This window comes from Merops nubicus, unplaced genomic scaffold, assembly GCF_000691845.1.
Source record: "Merops nubicus isolate BGI_N331 unplaced genomic scaffold, ASM69184v1 scaffold13522, whole genome shotgun sequence".
NCBI classification, from domain to species: Eukaryota; Metazoa; Chordata; class Aves; order Coraciiformes; family Meropidae; genus Merops; species Merops nubicus.
The window spans coordinates 7,696-19,794 of record NW_008595684.1 but is presented as its reverse complement, the minus strand read 5'-3'; the positions used below and the strand labels follow the sequence as shown (position 1 = coordinate 19,794).

The following is a 12,099-nucleotide window of genomic DNA, read 5'->3' as shown; positions in this document are numbered from 1 at the left end:
CGGCTCTTCCCTGCCCGGCTGTTTGCCCGGCTGCCGCTGACATGGTTGTGTGGCCCCGAACTGCCAGTGTTAATAAACTACGAGCTTTGCTTGGTTCCCTCTCTTTCGCCTTCATTGAAATAGACGGTGTGGTACAGAACAAGCACAGCTAATAATAGGAGTAAGCCCCCGGAGGTGAGCTGGGCAGGAGAACAGCAGCCTGGCCCAAGGAGCAGCACGGCATGTACCCTTACCCTCCAAGAGCTGCAGAGGAGGAGACAGGAAAGATCCCTGACTCAGGGCACACCAGGTAGTAGGTGGGACACCACGAACATCAGACCTACTTGCAGTGGTTCATGTGAACTCCGTGGGTTACATGCAGGTAATTAAAATGCTCCTGCCGCCCTAACCTGCAGATGAAGGGAGTGCTCATGCTGAAGTGCTGAATCACTTTCTTTCTCTCCTGCCTGCCTTATTTTATTTACAGCCTGATGCCTAATGACTTTTTTTTTTTTAGAGGGACAGCACTTTTGTGCCCTGCAACTTCCAGCATGGCTAATCTGTGGTTTTCCTGAGGTCACAGAAAACACAGGGTAGGGAACTTGTCTCTGGTGCTTCGTAGATGAAAGAGGATCTCTGCCTTGGAGCTTGCTGGGGCTGAGCATGTGCTTGAAAGACTTCAGGCTGAATGAGGCCCTCCTAAAAAAATCTATGGATTTACGATGTGTCCTTGGAAGTTAATGTACATATAATTAAAGTAGATCCATAGAACACCTTTCGTTCTTTAAAGCAGTATTTGGGAGAAGTGTTAAAAAGAGTGTATCCAGTCTGAATTACAGGGGAATTTTAAGTAGGTGAAAGTCTAGTATTTGCATGTTAGGGTTACTACTCTTGCAAAACAGATCTTATTACAGCTTGGCACAGCACATAGCAAATATTAAAGAAACCAAAATAGCTGTTAGGGCAATACAGTAGGTAGAGCGCTCAGGTTAGACATGGAAAAAACAGATCTAGATCTCTGTTGCAGACTGGCTCTCCAGTTCCCATACTCATCTTTTATTTCACAGAAATAATTAACTCATCTTCACAGTGTGTAGAAACTTCATCAACTCTTCCTTTAAACTAGCCATCCACAACCACTTTTTTTTTTTTCTGGCCCTGGTAGCATGACATTGTTTATACAAAGTGGCATTTATGCAAAAGAAATCTTGGAAGAGATTCAGCCCACACCAGCATTATGGTTAAAGTCATCTTTGAGTAGGGAAGTTGAGTCTGGATTTTCTGAGGTGAGGAAAATCTTGTTGCACTTCTGCCCAATTATTCTGTAAGATCATAATTTCATGCCAGTGAAGAAGAAAACATTTAAAATCTCCAAAATTTTCCTAGAACAAGAAAAGTGTTTTTTAGCCTAGATCTAACTGCAGCGTTTCTCACGTCACTTGTCATCATGTTGTGAGAAGAAAGAATTCCAAATTTACTTGGTCCTTCAAAACTGCCGTCCAATGCTGATGGTTACGAGGATTTGTTTGTTTGGCAGTGATGCAGGACTCCTGCTAGGAAGAAGTGACGTTGCCACACACAAAAATGTACCTCCAATAGTTGCTTTGTCACTTACAAGCTCAAGAGCTGTGCTGTGCCATCAGCTCTACTCCAAGGCTTGCAAACTCTCATCTCATCCTTAGGGTCCTCTCCGTGCCCTACTGCGAGTGCTTGTTGAGTTGCCAAAAAAAAAGAAAGACTGAAAATGGAAAGAGAAATAGTCTTTTTATGAACTAAGAAGACCTAGGTAAGAGTTGCAGGGGGTAGAATTTTTTTTATTTATTTATTTTTGGCAAAAATAGCCAATGAACTGGAAGTGAGTGACCTGACGGAGGCCCACCTGCTGAGGGAGGTCTGTGACCCTCCTGGGATTTGGTGCATTGATGAACACAGTTCCTCAAAGCCACCTTCTGTGAAATCAAGGCCTGTGCATGTGATCCTAAATAGTAGTAGTTTTTACTTTATTCAGCAGCTTAAAAAGAAAAATGGTTTCTTTTTGTTGCCTTTATTGAAAAGACTGGGCTCCCACTGAAATTTTATGTTTTCACAGTTATCTCTAATCTGCATAAGGACCTTCAGCCTTGATAAAGGCATTACTCCAGCCCACTGATCATCTTTGTGGCCCTACTCTGGACCTGCTTAAGCAGGTGAAGCACTACACAAAGTGCAGCCAAGAGAAAAATCTTCCCTTTCTCTACTTCCACCTCCCCAAATATCCTTCTCTTCCCATGCAGTCACTCACACCTCCTGTATCTCTCCTGCTCGTTTTAATTTTCCTGGGCTGTGGAGGTTTGGCTTTTATCATTCCTGAGGCTGACTGGCAAGAGGTGGAGGAAAACTGTTCAGGTGTATGGTTTAACTCACAAGTTGGGATGCTTTCTTACAAGACGGAACATCAAAGTTCACATCACTCTGCAAATGTATCAGGGGATGTGAACCAGTATCCTTGAAAGCTGCAGCAAGTCTTTACAGAAGCAGCGACCTACCTCCAGGAAGTAGGACATGGCCATGAATGACCATCAGCTGGTCTCCTTCCCTCTACCTGGAGTTAGGCCCTGAAATTATAAGAAAGTAAGACTAAAGTGCCTGCTTTGACTTGGCATTTCCTGCTGGTTATTTTAGATCATAGGATAATATAATCACAGAATTATTTGGGTTGGAAAGCACCTTTCAAGATCATCCAGTCCAACCCTCCTGCCATGGAACATCTTTCACTAGGTCAGGATGCTCATAAGCCTCATCCATCCTAATGTTGAACATTTCCAGGGATGGGGCATCAACAGCTTCTCTGAGCAACCTGTTCTAGTGTCTCACCACCCTCATTGTAAAAAAACATCTTCCTTATGTCCATTCTAATCCTGTCCACCTCCCTGGACTTACAGCTTTCACCCAGGCACCCAGCTTTGAGGTGAGGAACCCAGTGGTCCACCCTAGGCTGACCTGGAACAATTATTCCCTTCTGTGGATTTACCGTCTTCACCTTCCTTCCCTTTTCCTCCCTTGTACCTGTGCATGTGGGAGGTCCAAGCTTGTCTTCCCAGTTCCCAGAGGCCAGGCAGCCCAGGAAGCTGAGCTCCGGTGGCTGGGCAGAGGCAGGGAGTGAGGCACAGAGAGGAGGGGTCATTTTAAAGAGCACTCGAGCACAGGCTCCGGTCTCTTTTGCTGGCAGTGACAGCAAAGCATCACACTGGAAACCACAAGCTGGGACCTACCAAGTGCCTCTGATCTTTCTCTCTCTTTTTTACCACATTTCGTCTCTTTCTGTCCTCTCGTTTTCCAAGGAAGAGACATTTTCACTGACAGCTTCTTGGACACCTCTGGACAACATTTTTTCCTGAGGAGGGTAAGGGGTTTTTTAACTCCTCACTTTGGCAGTGTTTAGAAAATTAACACTGAGGGAGGGGGAGGAGGTTGGTTATTTGAATGCGTTGTTTTGGGACCCTGAGTCCTTTGGCATGAGTTCTTCTTAAGCTAAAATAAATTAAGTGAAAGCAAGTGACTATAGAAAGCCAAATAATCCAGAGTTTTCAAAGTTCAGTAAACTGGACTTATAGGATTGTTTGATTTGTTTCACTGATTTTGCATGTCCTGTCACTTATGTGCTTATACACGAAACTAGCTGGTGACATTTCTGCTGATGGAAAAGTATTTTTCAAGGAAAAACTTTGGAGAGTGGACAGTTTTGAACAGAGAGCTTAAAATGTCACATATTTAAATGAGCTCTGCAATGACGCAGGGAGGCAATAAACATTAAGTGCTACATGGATTAAAACTTTTAAGTTACGTGCCTCTTAAAATATTTAGAACCACAAATGTGGCTGCCAAAAGAATATGCCCTTGCCAGCTATAAAGTTGTTGCTATTAATATGCAGAGATATAACTATGTGGATTACATACAAAGACATCTAAAAATTTTGGGTTGCTTTTATGCCATGCCAGCAAATATGCACAACACTTGCAATATCGTAGGGTTTTTCCAACGAAAGTTGTGTCAAACAACCAAATATACTAAAACCAGCTATACCTTCCATTGAACCTGTCTTAAAATGGCAAGCTGCTGGGAGGTTGCTATTTTGGGAGGTGTCTCTGATAGGTCTCAACAGATGCGGCTCCTGGAATGCAGCCGGAGCAGGGGGAGCTGGGCAGCAGCTGACCCCTGTGCTGGCACACTGACATTTTGGGCATCTCAGCTCACGTCAGCACAGGCTGACACTGACACTTTGGGCACACATGGCCTTCCTTCTCCCTCCCCTGCTCTCCACATGGTTGTCACCCAGCAGCAGCAGCAGCAAAAAAAATCCTGGTGCTCACAGGCAGCAACCATTCCTTTCTATAATTAAGCGTGTGTTGTGTTATGTGTGCTGTGCTTAAGGAAAAATGGATGTGCTCAGATTCTAGGTTGAAATATTACTGAAGTAATTTTAGCAAGTTATCTGAAATAATCCAGTCATTTGTATTATCATTAAGCACCATTTCCTCATGTTCTATTTTTTGTGAGCTCAAGGTCACAACAAAAATTAGCATGCGTAAATTGTTTTGAAATCAATAGATACACTGGAGATAAATGCTATATTTTCATCTATTTGGATGCTGATCTCAGCAACTCTGTTTTGACTGTTACTGAAGATCAGTGCTTTCCTTCAAGGTATATTTGCGTTTACATATGTTTGTTTGAAATAGCTCCTTTGAAAACTACTGAGGGCCTATCTCACATTGCATTTGACAAAAAACATGGTTCTTTGTTTCAGCAAGAGCTAGAACTTGCCTGGAGCTGATACATACAATTAAAATATCTTTTCTAACGTAACCATATGGGAGTAATTTTTACCTTCACGCATAAAGAACTTGTTTAAAATTACACAACTTGCTGGAGTTTGCATGAGATTTTTTTTCAAATAAAAGTTAGACATCTTCTCCCTAAATCACTGCAAAATCCTAGACATGGGATTATGAATTTCAAATTACTGATATTGAAGCAAGCGAAGTGTGCTATGAATAGAATGTATTTCATCATTCTAGAAAATAAAAAGTTACCCAAAAATTGAAGCAGTTTGGAGCAGATCCTAAATCTAAAATCAATTTGGCAGCATACGAAAATTCACTTTTTCTTTATGTCTTATCTTGCTTTTTTTCTTTAAGGATTTCTCCCACTCTCAATATTTAGCGATCAAATTCTGAACTTGGCTGTCAGTCTGTACTAGCTCTGTAGTAAGGATGAAAGAAGTTGGAGGCCCATATCTTTCTATGCTTCAGACTAATTAATTCAGATTTAGAACCAAGCTTAAGTAAATGCATATTTGCAAAATTTTGTACTCTAGAAAACTCATTCAGAGCATTTAACCCTTTGGATGTGGTGATAATTGGTGAATATTAATTTATGACCATGTTATTTTTTAAAAGACAGAATTACTTGCAGGTGTATTCTTCACAACTTGAGTATTGGTTGTTATTAATAAGCAGCTACACTAAAATTTAAGACAGTATAATCACTCTTAGGAAGATAAGATTATTCTGTGTGTTTTGTGGCATTTATATGTATTGACAGAGGTTAGATTTGTTGCAGAATCACATAGCTATTCAATTCCACAACTACAGTGTAGTTCTAAACATTCTAATTTTATTTGCAGTGAGCTCTTGGCTGTAATATTTCATTGCAGTCATGGCCCCTAAGAAGAAGAATGTGAAAAAGAACAAAGCAGATCTCAATGAGATGACTATCATTGTGGAAGATGGCCCCCTCAGTAAACTAAATGGCTTGCATGGACTCTTAGATGGAGGAAATGGCTTCAGCTGCATCTCATCTGAAGTTTCCGACCCATTATATAGCCCAAATCTCTTGGAAGGTCTTAGCAGAATGAGACAAGAAAATTTTCTTTGTGACTTGACTATCAGTACCAAAACCAAATCCTTCAATGTTCATAAGGTGGTGATGGCTTCAAGCAGTGACTACTTTCACAACATCTTAAAGAAAGATCCGTCCACTCAGAGAGTAGACCTCAATGACGTATCCCCACTGGGTCTGGCTACGGTCATCACTTACGCTTACACGGGGAAGCTTACTCTCTCCCTTTATACAATAGGCAGCATCATTTCCACAGCAATTTATTTACAGATTCACACCCTTGTAAAGATGTGCTGTGATTTTCTGATCCAAGAAATCAGCGTTGAGAATTGTATGTACGTGGCCAATATTGCAGAAACGTATGGACTGAAAACAACCAAGGAAGCAGCGCACAAATTTATTAGAGACAACTTCATTGAGTTTTCAGAGACAGATCAGTTCTTAAAGCTTACTTTCGATCAGATTAATGAACTTCTTGCAGATGATGACTTGCAGTTGCCTTCTGAAATTGTTGCATTCCAGATTGCAATAAAATGGCTGGAATTTGACCAAAAAAGGGTAAAGTTTGCTGCCGATCTCTTAGGTAACATCCGTTTTGGTACCATCTCAGCCCAAGACCTTGTCAATTATGTTCAAACTGTGCCAAGAATGATGCAAGATGCAGACTGCCATAAGCTCCTAGTCGATGCCATGAACTATCACTTGCTTCCCTATCACCAGAATACACTTCAGTCCCGAAGAACAAGGATCCGTGGAGGTTTCAGAGTCTTAGTTACTGTTGGGGGACGCCCTGCTCTAGCAGAAAAATCTCTTAGCAGAGACATATTATACAGAGATCCTGAAAATGGATGGAAGAAGCTGAGTGAAATGCCTGCTAAAAGTTTTAATCAGTGTGTCACGGTGATGGATGGATTTCTTTATGTAGCTGGTGGGGAAGACCAGAATGATGCCAGGAACCAAGCCAAGCATGCAGTCAGCAACTTCTGCAGGTAACTGGTTATTTATTCTAAAGGGATGAGGAGATCACACAATGGAGGTAGATACACCAAGCTGGTTTGTCACATGCATCATGAACCACTAAGATAAATAGAAAGGTGACAGTGTGTGGAGAGGTATGGATGCCATCCTACATTAAAGTTTGAATAAAGAGAAATATGCAGCTGAAGTTATGCAGAAACTTCATGGTTACACATGCACAATGAGAAGTGAGAAAACTTACTCTGAGTGGAGTAAATAAACAGGAACATAAATAGGAAGTTCTGGGATGTTTAAGGCACCACTAAAATGCACCAAATCAGAAAAGGTAAGACTTTTTAAATTTCAAGAGCTTCTGATGCCTTACAGAAAGTTCTGAAAAACATCTTTTAGGTATTACAATCTTGACTTTCTATGTGGCATCCACCATATTTTCAGCAGCTTTTATACTGCATTTCATTTCCAAAACAATGTTATTGTCTCTTGAAGGCTCTACTTCTCTTCTATGGTGTTCTTTGAATACTTAATTTCTGAAACATTACAGTTCCTATCTTTAGTCATCCAAGGACTGCACGGGTGATGGCAAGGTCAGAAGAATGCATAGGCTAACATGCAATAGTCAGATGGGTGGGACAAGTTTTTAAAATAGTTCAGCCTAAAATCTGACAGCACACACTAGCTTAAAGCAAAGGCTGGAGGTGAGACAACTCACCTTTTTATCTGCTAAGAGGCAGGCAATGGCAATACACAGCCACAGTCCTACTAATGCTTACTTCTCTTCTCCCAGAAGGGACATTCAGGCAACTTCCCCTGAGGACATCACCCAACATACAATGTTAATGAACGAGGAACCTTCTCTAGACCAATTTTATTGTGTAATCTGCTTTGTCAGAAAGAATATATCATGTAAAGGAAATGATGCTGTTGCCCTCCTAACCTTCCTTTAAGCTATGCCTCACGTTCTCACAAGGAGCTGCTCGGTGCACACCTCGGCTGTGGGCAGGCCGTGGGGGAATCCTCGTGGTCTATGGCTGAATGGGTTCTGCTCCCTCTTCTGCCATCAACCTTGAGCATGTCAAGTCACATCAGTATGTCTGCGGACTTGCTTTCAGAGCTGCAGATGACAATGCTTGATGGCAGCTAATAGTTAGAATTTACTTTCCCATAATCTTTTTCTCCTGTGATTCTCTGGTCCCTTCAGCATGCAACAGGAGAGATGTTTGGGCCTACTAATGTACCCCACTCAACTGCTTCAGGAGTCATAATTTTCTATTTCCTATTTTAAAATTGTTTATTTAAATGTCAAGGACAGAGAATGCTATTTCAGATAGGCATGATGTTAGAAAGCAAAGATGTTCTTTCCACATAAGTCTTACTCCATGTGAATGACAGGGAAAGAACCCTTACCATTTAGAAAGTACTAAAAAATGCAAGTATGAATCACCATCTAATATTTTTTAAAACTCTTGGAGTAAAATTCGTCATCATTGCTGTAGGTATAAGTTGCAAAAAGTCTTTATATTGTATGTTGAAAATATCTCTTCCCAATATTCTAATGAGGTTATTGTACAAAATCAAATTACTGAAGAGTCAGATTTACTTCAGTGAAATAATACTAGGTTTGAATGATGCAAAAAGATTTTTCTCCAGTCAAAACCTAAATTGGTCTGGAAATTTAACCAGGAACACCAGTTTCATTCCACTAACTTTTAATGGGCTAGACTACTAAAACGTTAGCCACTTGACACCTGCAGCGGTAGCGGGACAGAGACAGGGGACAGGGCTGTAGAATTTAGCAAACGGTAGGTGAGACAGTCACTCTCCTTTTTTTAATGCTTTCAGGTACGATCCTCGTTTCAACACCTGGATTCACCTGGCAAACATGAACCAGCGGCGCACCCACTTCAGCCTCAACGTGTTCAACGGCCTCCTTTTTGCAGTGGGTGGTCGCAACTCTGAGGGGTGCCTCTCCTCCATCGAGTGCTACGTGCCTGCAACTAACCAGTGGCAGATGAAGGCCCCCCTGGAGGTGCCCCGGTGCTGCCACGCCAGCGCAGTGGTGGATGCCCGGATCCTGGTCACGGGAGGCTACATCAATAACGCCTACTCCCGCTCCGTGTGCGTGTACGACCCCAGCAAAGATAGCTGGCAGGATAAGTCCAGCCTCAGCACCCCGAGGGGGTGGCACTGTGCAGTGTCCCTGCTGGAGAGGGTCTACGTCATGGGTGGGTCTCAGCTGGGGGGGCGAGCCGAAAGGGTGGACGTTCTCCCTGTGGAGTGTTACAGCCCCTACACGGGGCAGTGGAGTTACGTGGCGCCGCTTCAGACCGGCGTTAGCACGGCGGGTGCCTCCACCCTTCACGGGAAAATATACTTAGTGGGTGGCTGGAATGAAATAGAGAAAAAATATAAGAAGTGCATCCAGTGCTATAATCCAGATCTCAATGAATGGACAGAGGAGGATGAGCTGCCTGAGGCCACTGTGGGCGTGTCCTGTTGTACGATATCCATGCCCAACACCAAGACAAGGGAGTCCAGGGCCAGCTCAGTCTCTTCTGTCCCAGTCAGTATTTAAATACAGATCTAATCAGCAATAAGTAAAAATGTTTACCAGCACAGCAGTAATTAACCCTTTAAGTAGCATTTTTGTGCTTGTGGGAAAAAAAAAAAGAAATATTGGTTTTGCAACAGTTTTAACAGCAGCACTTTTAACAGCACAAATTGGCCAGGTTTCATGATCTTTTTAATACCCGTGGCATAAAACAGGTATTAGAGATAAGATTAATTTTCTTAGCAGGAGGAGAAAGTTAACTTACAACTGCAGAATTTAATGATCTTCCTGACTTTGCCACTGACTTACTGTACTATCTGTGGCAAATCATTTAATTTCTTTGTGCCTTGGTTTCCTTACCTACCAACTAGAGATAAACTTGCTTCAGAAGACTGTTGTAGAGGCATTTTTGATACTGAGCTTTAAATGCTTTCAGAACCCAAAATGGAAGTCAAATAGTGCTAGTAATAAATCTCAACATAAATCAGAAATGTTCCGTGTCATCATAAAATTGATCAGTTTTGTTCTTTTCTAAGCATCTTCTGTTTTGACAAACAGAAGGAAAAACCCAAAAAACCCAAAGCCCCCGAAATATAGCATATAGCATGTGCATACTTTCCTCTTGGGGCAGTGGTATTCACAAAAAAATTATCGAAACATTTTCTCCTCCAGAAGTTAGAAACAGATCCCTCTTTTCGTCCATGAGACCCTTTAATTCTCATATCTAATGCTGCGACATGGTCTTCAAGACCTGAATCCACAAAATACCTTAGCTCCTGTAAGCACTATGGGCCAGCCCCAAGGGCTACCCTGGGTGCCAGATTGGTCTCCTGATCTCCATGTATACTCCCAGGAGTAGACTACCACCCCATCTTCCTCCTCATGCCAGGGAGACTCTTCTGTCATTCCAAGTGGAAGGCATTAAGGTCAGTCAGCATGTCTACTCCTGTTCCTACCCTTCCTATCTGTGCAGGAATGTACCTCTGGGTTACCCTCTCATCTGAGAAGGTCCTCACCAATGCAAGGAGCTAGGAGCTGCCACAGCAGGGGCAAAACCTGGAAGCTGAGTTCCTGCCAGGAGGCACCAGGGCCTAATGGTGTCTGAGCAGGGAGAAGATGCACAGAGCATCTCTCTTAGTATTATTCTGGCAAATAACCAGAGGAGAGAGGAACAAAGATGGAATATAGACTGCAGGGTCTGCCTTTAAGACAAGGATATGTGTGGAAAACAGTGAAGCATGGGAAAACTGGAAGAAATCAAAGAGGCTTTCCTTAATAGCAACAAAGAGAGACGTTAACACCTTTCTTACCAGGTGGAGGCACAACTTCACCTAAAGTAACTTTCTCCTGCACACACCATTATGTATCTCCTTTTGAAGCCTTCTTTAAAGCCCCATTTATGGAGCTTTTATTGGGGCTTTTCCAAAGGCTAGACTAATGCCGTGCTGCTTGAAGTCTGTGAAGTTTTCCCAGTGAGTAGAGTGAAGTCGTTGCTCAATTTAGATTACCTTCCAACAATTTTTCTCCCTAATTTCCACATTCAGTGGGGGAATTAAGCATGAAACCTAATCCAGAGTAGCACTGTCATATATTTTTTATTAATTTAATCAGCATACAGTTATCCTTTACCCTGTTTAATTGAAAAGAATAATAATTCAAATCCACAATCACAGAACAATGGAATTGTGTAAAAGAGTAAGATTAGTTTGTTTTAAATAAAAAAATGCTGTTCTGGAATCCCTATTTCAGTCACCAGAAGCTCCTTGAGAAGAAAATTTCTCTTTTCATGATCACGTATTCCATATGAAATTATTTAGGAAGCTCTTTGAGCTTCTAATATTCTTGAGCTTCCAATTCTTGAGCTCCCAATATTTGCTTTTGCTTTGTTTTATTTTATTTTTTTTTTTTTTTTAAATCTTAATACTATTAGATGAAATTGCTTATTCATCCTTTTATTTTAAGACACACACACACACACACACACACACGCACGATTATAACACTCTGGTTATTTAGTGTTTCTAAATACCCATAAGGTAGTATTTAGGAATTGAAGAAACAATTATTTTGGCCTCAGCCAGCCACTGGATGAAATTGCCATATGCAAGTGTCTCTTTTTCCCTTTAGGAGTTCAGTTCTGCATGCTTTCCTCTTTGTGAGCCAACACTTCCCATACATCAACAACCATCTTCTGTTTTCGAATAGAGAGTAATTTGTGATTGATGGGCTAAGTGCAATGAAACTACTCTCTTACTACTTAAAGGGTTAAAAACTTTGGGGGCCAAATCCTTTTCATCTTACTCACAAAAAAGTTCCATTGACTTCAATGGGACAACTGAATAAGATGTACAGGATTTTGAACTCTTGGCCAAATTCTGGCAGAACAGTAGATACAGATGCCTGCCAAAACGGTCATACCCAGAAGACTGCTCCTCAGCCTCCACCATCCTTGGCAAGGACAAATCCATAAACACATGTCCTAGGACAGGAGCCAAGTGCCACTGGCCATGTATTCTCTCCATAGCACAAACTAGGTATGTAATTCAAGCCAAAAATCATAGGTAGATTAACAAATGGTATTGTTATCACCATAGCACTTTGGGGTGACTTTACATTATTTTCCCTAAACATCTGTTTAGGCCTCAGCTGCGCATTGAGCCAGGATTTGGCCCTTAAAATGTGACAATATCAGCTGGACTTAATATTATTTTGA

The 12,099-nt window shown here is 41.7% G+C and overlaps 1 protein-coding gene across 1 annotated transcript; it reads left to right on the top strand.

Moving 5' to 3' along the window:
• Nucleotides 1–3,186: 3,186 nt before the first annotated feature.
• On the top strand, nucleotides 3,187–9,410 carry KLHL31 (kelch-like family member 31). Its single transcript, XM_008936144.1, has 3 exons — nucleotides 3,187–3,361; nucleotides 5,646–6,849; nucleotides 8,678–9,410. Exons 2-3 carry the CDS (start codon nucleotides 5,678–5,680, stop codon nucleotides 9,408–9,410), a joined length of 1,905 nt encoding a protein of 634 aa, XP_008934392.1. The 5' UTR covers nucleotides 3,187–3,361; nucleotides 5,646–5,677.
• The last annotated feature ends 2,689 nt before the right edge of the window (nucleotides 9,411–12,099 follow it).

Excerpts from the sequence above, each read along its gene's own strand:
- KLHL31 (XM_008936144.1), top strand. The coding sequence starts at position 5,678 with ATGGCCCCTAAGAAGAAGAATGTGAAAAAGAACAAAGCAGATCTCAAT. Across the intron at positions 6,850-8,677 it reads GCAGTCAGCAACTTCTGCAG|GTACGATCCTCGTTTCAACA; the intron begins GTAACTGGTTAT and ends TAATGCTTTCAG.